Source organism: Macaca mulatta, chromosome 13 (genome assembly GCF_049350105.2).
Source record: "Macaca mulatta isolate MMU2019108-1 chromosome 13, T2T-MMU8v2.0, whole genome shotgun sequence".
Classification (NCBI taxonomy): domain Eukaryota; kingdom Metazoa; phylum Chordata; class Mammalia; order Primates; family Cercopithecidae; genus Macaca; species Macaca mulatta.
This window is the reverse complement of record NC_133418.1, coordinates 105,133,631-105,140,077: the sequence shown is the minus strand read 5'-3', so window position 1 is coordinate 105,140,077 and position 6,447 is coordinate 105,133,631. Positions and strand designations below refer to the sequence as shown.

General features: G+C 39.4%; 1 protein-coding gene across 1 annotated transcript; it reads right to left on the bottom strand.

Annotated features, from left to right (window-relative positions):
* Positions 1–1,158: 1,158 nt before the first annotated feature.
* Positions 1,159–6,264, bottom strand: TTC32 (tetratricopeptide repeat domain 32). The gene is made up of 3 exons (NM_001257581.1): positions 5,998–6,264; positions 2,282–2,448; positions 1,159–1,539 (listed from the first exon to the last, which is right to left on the bottom strand). Exons 1-3 carry the CDS (start codon positions 6,147–6,149, stop codon positions 1,400–1,402), a joined length of 459 nt encoding a protein of 152 aa, NP_001244510.1. The 5' UTR covers positions 6,150–6,264; the 3' UTR covers positions 1,159–1,399.
* Between the last annotated feature and the right edge of the window lie 183 nt (positions 6,265–6,447).

Here is a 6,447-nt window from a genome sequence, read left to right as displayed (position 1 = left end):
ACAAACAGGGCAATTACTTTTTCTGCCTCATGAGATTACTCATACACATACAAAAAAAAATATTTTAAGGCTGCTGATGATTACATCTGAGGCCACAGAAGTTACTCTGCGCCTTCCTCTGGAGACACGAAGCAAAGACACTTTCCTTTCTCCTGATTAGGGTAATTTCCACTACAGAACAGCTTTTCCATAGCAGTAACAAACTAGTTTGGGAGATCTGAGATGCAGGGTCTAAATCTCTAGAAGCCAAACAATAAAGAACAAAAAATATAGATAGCATATGGCTGCCTTTAGTTTGTTTTCCCTTCAAGTTCTTCCCGGTGTTTGATGGCCTCATAAGGGCCTAATTGTTGGCAGCACCCAAATAAGAGATTTTTTTTAAGCTTTATATTTAGTAAGTGCTTTTTGTCATTTCCTCACTTTTTTATACATTCCTACCTGATCACCAAATTATTATGATTTGAACAGTGCTTGGCTTATAGTATTCAGTAAATGTTGATAACAATTGCCATTATCCAGAGACAGAAAACTATGTTCAATATTTAAATCTTAACCCATTTTATCAATGATTACTTGAGAAAATCAAGTGTAATTCAAGCTGAACTCTTTCAAATTGTTCTCTGGTAGGACATGTTTATTTTTAACCCTAAATATTATGTCCCACTAGCCTAGCTATATACAACAGCCTTACTCTCAAAGCCAATGCTAGGGGGAGAAAATGGACAGGTGACTAGATTAAAAGAACTGAGAGAGACATTAAAAATAAAAAATGCAATGAAACCTGATTGACTCTAGATCCAAATAAAAATCTATACACTTTGGAATATGGGCTGGATATGGCTGACATTACAGAATTATTCATTTTATTAGGTATTATAATGGTGTTGTGGTTATAAAGGAGGATGTCTTCAATCTTAGAAAATGTAGGCTGAAATATTTAGGGGCAAAGTACTGTGACCTCGGCACCTTATTTTCAAATGGTTCAGCAAAAAGTTATATATTTAAATAGAAAAAGCAAATATGGCACAATATTAACAACTCATGAATTTAACTGAAGAGTTTATTTTATTATACTTTCAACTTTTCTGTAGATGTAACATTTTTTAAATAGTTGAGAATAAAAAAATCACAAAAATAGTTTTACTGAGGAAAACACCACACATTCCTTTTTACTGTAATATTTAATATAATAATATACACTTATACATTGGTATTATTTACACTTCATAAAAAAAATCCATTCAACCTGAAATTACCTTAAACACACTATTTAACTTTCAGTGCTAATGTATTAATTTCTTAAATATAAATCAAAATAGCTCAATATCTATTTTAAATTACTGATAACTAGATGCAGATGTAAGGATCATGAATCAATACTTCCATTAAGTTAAAAATCTCAATAATTTTTTTCAACATTTCTTCTTTGTTTTTCTTCTTTGTCTAGAATAGTCTGTTTTAAGCTCAAAGTAGCATCTTGAAATCCAGGATTTAAGTCTAAGACCTTCTTGAAATCTTCCAAAGCATCATCAAAATATCCTGTACCAGAACCCAAAAAATGGAAAAGAGAAAAGAAACTGAGTATTTCTATATATTATTCATGGCAAAGCTTTGATACACGTACTTTTGCTTTTATATTTATGAGCTTTCAGTCACTTCTAGTAAAGGAACTTTTTTATCTTAATAATATAGAGATGTGTATATCAAAGTAATTTTGTGTGCCCTTAGGGAATAATACACCTAAAATTAGTTATGGGTTTATTTATTGAGATTTAACAGGTAAATATTATCAATCATCTTAAAATTTTAACAAAACTGTATCGCCTGTTTTACATAACTGCAGTAAAATTAAGAAACAGGAAACTAATTTTCTTTTTGACACTTTAAATGAGAAACAGTACCTATGGTCCCTTTAATCCAAGAATCTAAACTTCACTTTCTATTGTCTTGTGTGTCTTCAAAGATTTTAACTCAGAAAAGTTTCACAGGCGATCATCTGAATTGCCTTCATTTCACAGCTGGGAATGCACAAGCACAAAGTAATGGGGTCACCCTGGCTCCTGCGCCCAGGTCCAATTCCCACCCCAGTGCTCTGCTGTGATCTATAACGCCTATCAAAAGCCTAAAATAAACTCAGGGACACTTCCTTTGTTCCAAGCTCTAAACCTAAATTTCACAGAACTTTAAAATTTGATTACTACGTTAGTTTTACAATATTTGAGACCTCTGAAGTAACAGAATACAGTCAATGACAAAACCCAAAAAGAAAAAAAATTCTTACCCAGCCTATACAGTATCAACCCTCTGTTGTAATATGGAACTTCAAAATTGGGTTGGACTTCTATGGCAGATGTGTAGTCATCCATGGCTTCATAAAAATCAACCCTGAAGTACTTGATTTGCCCCCTGTTGTTATATGCAGTAGCCAAATCCTCAGGGCTGCATTTGCTTTAAACAAAAAGTTCACATTAAAAACACTGTGTTACCAAATTCCTCTCATTTCCACTTTCATTCTCTTTTGGGTATTGTCAAACTTCACAGCCTTATAACATGCAGCATCAACACTGAAAATCCAAGCTGAAGAAAAACCATACAAATAAATAAAGAGCTAAAAGCAATTTCTGTGTAACCCTGTTATCTACTTTTGTAGGGTTATACCACTACAATGTCAACCTGAAAAGCATACTAACTTTCTAGTGCGTTCACTAACAACTTGTCCTGCTGAATATAACATTAAAATGATTCTTCATTTTTCTAAGCACACACCAGCAGGGCAAAGAAGACAGATCAGTTAAATGCTAAGCAATGAGGGAAAACCCCAAGTATGCTATGGACATGTCACAATGTGAATCAATTTCATTCTCAAATTTTTAAGTGATCTTAAAACAATGAGATTTGAAATCATTTTCCACCAATAAAGAACTAAAGTTAACGCTAGGTGAAAATTCAACATGCTATGATCCCCAGGAAGTTATCTCTGGGGACAGAGTTGCCCTCCCTCCAGCCTCAGCTGGCATCCTCCCCAATGCCACGCTGGCTTCCTGCTAGGAGGGTGGGCTCCTTTAGCCCCCTCAGGGCTTCAGTCAGTTTGGATGTCCTTTGTGCGGAACTGGCTCTGCACCTGAGGGCACTAGAGGTTGCCCAAAGAGCTTTAAATTAGCAGCCTTTCCTGGGCTGGACACCCAGGTAGCTCTGACCAGCCGCCAGCTCAACAGGTCACAGCCCCTGGCCGCCCTGAACCTTTCTATGCACAGGACAAATAGTCTGCACAGAGAGCATTAGTGGCTCTGCTCTGAGTCAGGGATAATTCTGTTTCCCTTTCTTTTTTCCCAAAGCAATTCTCAAATTAGAACCAAACACAGAACTCATCTGTCACTTCTTTGTAATACCCCGTAGTAAAAAGTATAGTCCTCCAAAAATATCTGTGAATGCAGTTAGTGTAAGTAAAAGGTACTTCTCTTGAGTAGTGTCTTGAGATTTCAGACAGGCACTGTAACTACTGCTACCCTAAGAGGCACTCACAGCCCAAGGGCCTCCTTCAGCCAAGTTTGCTAACGATGGAGAGGAACTGTTGCAATTTTAGAAATTGTCTATTCTATGAGCTGTGATAGAGACTGGGTGTAAGGATACTTCTGAATGCCACTAAGCACCCCTGTTAAAACCTAGATTACAAGAGGGCACCACTCCCCTTCACCTATGTCTGACATGACACTAGTTGAACTGCTCCCAGTAGAGAGTTTGAAGAAAAACGCAATCTCAGGATGCCAGTAAGGTTTTAGTCATTAAATCGAAGTTTCAGAATTATTGTTATAAGTTTTTAATACTAATTATATATTCGTAATATATTCAGAGTATCATAAAATGTTAGATTTAGAATTAGATCTTATTAAATCAACTTCTAAAAGGCTTTTTCATGTGGAAATTTTGTTTCATATTTTAAAGAAATGGACCAACAGTTGAAGCTGAAATATTTTGTAATATTAAAATTTTTGTAATGATAGCATTTATTATAATGGAATTCATTTAAGTTACCTAGCCCAAATGTGAATTTTTAGGATTTGCTAACTTTCGCAAAAAAAATAGTATTTTGGAAATTAGGTTTATGACTAAAGCTATACTTTAGATATTAAAAGAAAACATCACAAACTGTTCAAAACGCAAGGCATTCAAAAATTGCAAATATTGTTTCAAAATGATTCAGTGACCCAATACTTAAAAAATAAATGTAAGCTCCAGAATATAAATCGAAGGGAAAAAGTTGAAATGACAGAATTCAGTTTCAATCCATGAGTTCCTAGAATTTTACCAAAGCTTATTTTACAGATGAAAAACAGGCTGAGACATTAGCCATGTGGCAGTGCCAAGACTGGAATTCAAATCCCTTCGACTGGGCTATGACAAACTGTCTTTCCTGTGCTGGTAAGGCATAGCTATTACATTTGCTACAGACACTTGTGTTCTTAGGCTGAGATGTGCAAAGAAGGAAGAATAACAAGACTAGACAGCATCAGTATACCTGGTGCTTATGAATACTTTTTTAAATCTACTAGATAAGTCTATTCTTAGAGCTCGAAACATGAATAGTTTAGCTTTCTAAAGGTGCATTGAGGAAAGTAGATGGTATCATCTTATTATCTGTTCAGAAACGTCTATTATTATTCTCGTGTGTTATTGAAATGAGAAGGTAATTTTATCTTTCCGGTTTAATTTCATACAAGTGTAACAAACAGGGTAAGAATCAAGTCCTCAGTGAAGCCTCATACAAAAGACAAGCTGGCATCCTGTCTAGAAAACTCAACTCCACAACAGACAACTCACAACTGTTCAAAAAGCTGTTCAATCAACCCCTCTGTTCTTTTCTCATCCTGGTCCACTCCGTACCATCAACAAGCCCCATCAAGCAAGACTTGGAGTATAAACAAATGCTACACATCCAGGCACAAGCCGAAAAGATGCTTTGGGTAAGCAGATAGTAGCAGGTGAATCTGCTAACATCACAAAAAGAAAGCTAGCCAATCATTATGTGCTTCCTGGTGAAAGTATACACGTGTACCCACCTAAAAAGTAGTCTTGCCATGATACTGAATCTGAATTCAATTGGATCAAACCTCAAGGTTTAACTACCAATTCACAGCAGTATGAGACAGATGACCACATTAAATGACAGAAGAGATTCAGTCAGCAAGTCCAAAACGCGGAATCTCAAAGGACACAAGAATCGGTTTCCTTAACAAAGGAAAAACTGTGTTGGGAAGAGAAGGTGGAGAGACTTAAAAAGACTTGCTGTGTATCCTGACTTGAACCAACTGCGAAAAGCGAACCAAAGAACAAAACACCTTATTAGTCGATCAGAAAGGTTCCAACACTGACTACTTGATATTAAGTAACTATTCGATGATACGGAAGTTCCTTCTGAAACACCCATGGATGAATACTATGGGCAAACTGATAATGCTTAAGCCAAGCGATAAACACCTAGACGTTCGTTATGCTCTTTTCTACATAAACGTTTTTCATACCACCACCAAAAGCCAGCGCTGTGACACTGAGGTGGGAGTCGCGGTACCGTGGCCCTACGCAGCCGTGACCCCTTCCCTTCCCAGGTCGCGGATTTCCCGCCAGCTAAAATCACAAGTGGAAAATCCCTATCTGTCCTAAGTCTTTGGGTGGGAATGAGGAACGTGGAAGGAGAGACGGCGGGGTGAAAAGCGGCGGCCCGCGTCCGAGGAGCCCTCAGGGAGTTCGGTTCCCGGAAGCTCCCCGCACCGTCGCGGCAGACGGCTCTTCGCGGGTGGGCTCCCTCCCCGCGTTCTCCGCCGCCCTCATCCTAGGCCTCGCCTAGGCCTTTCTAGAAAGACGAACGTCGGCCCGCTCAGTCCTAGTGCTGGGTTACGACACTCGCCGCCCGTGAGCTCCAGCAGCGAAAACACGAGCCCAGAGAGCCGCAACGTAGCCTCCACCCGGGATCGCTGCGGCCCCAGGTCTCGCGATAGTTACCTCCCGGGACTCTCGCCGCTGGAGGCCGCGCAGGCGCACTGGCGAATGTAAGCGGAGTACAGCGTCTCGGCCTCCGCGTACTCGCCCTTGTTGAAATGAGCCTGGGCGAGTGTTAGGGTTGCGTGGCTTTTTTCCCCCTGCTGTCCTTCCATAGCAGCCAAGGCCTAGTTTTCGGTGTAGAATGGGTGTTGACCTCTGAGCGGCCAAAGGTGGCACCACAAAGCCACTTCCGCACCCTGGACTCTACTTTGACAGCCAATCTTGGCGCTAGGTTTGTGACTTCTGGGGACCCGTCGTCTCGCGAGATAACTGTTCCGCTGCAGGGAGGGCGTTTGCAGTGCGCCCTGTGAAGTATGTTGTTACCGCGCTTGGACCCTCCTTCCTCGTTTGTTAGAAGAGGCGCAGATGCGTGGTCTCAAAGTGATTTCCAAGTCCCTTGTCTGATGGTGC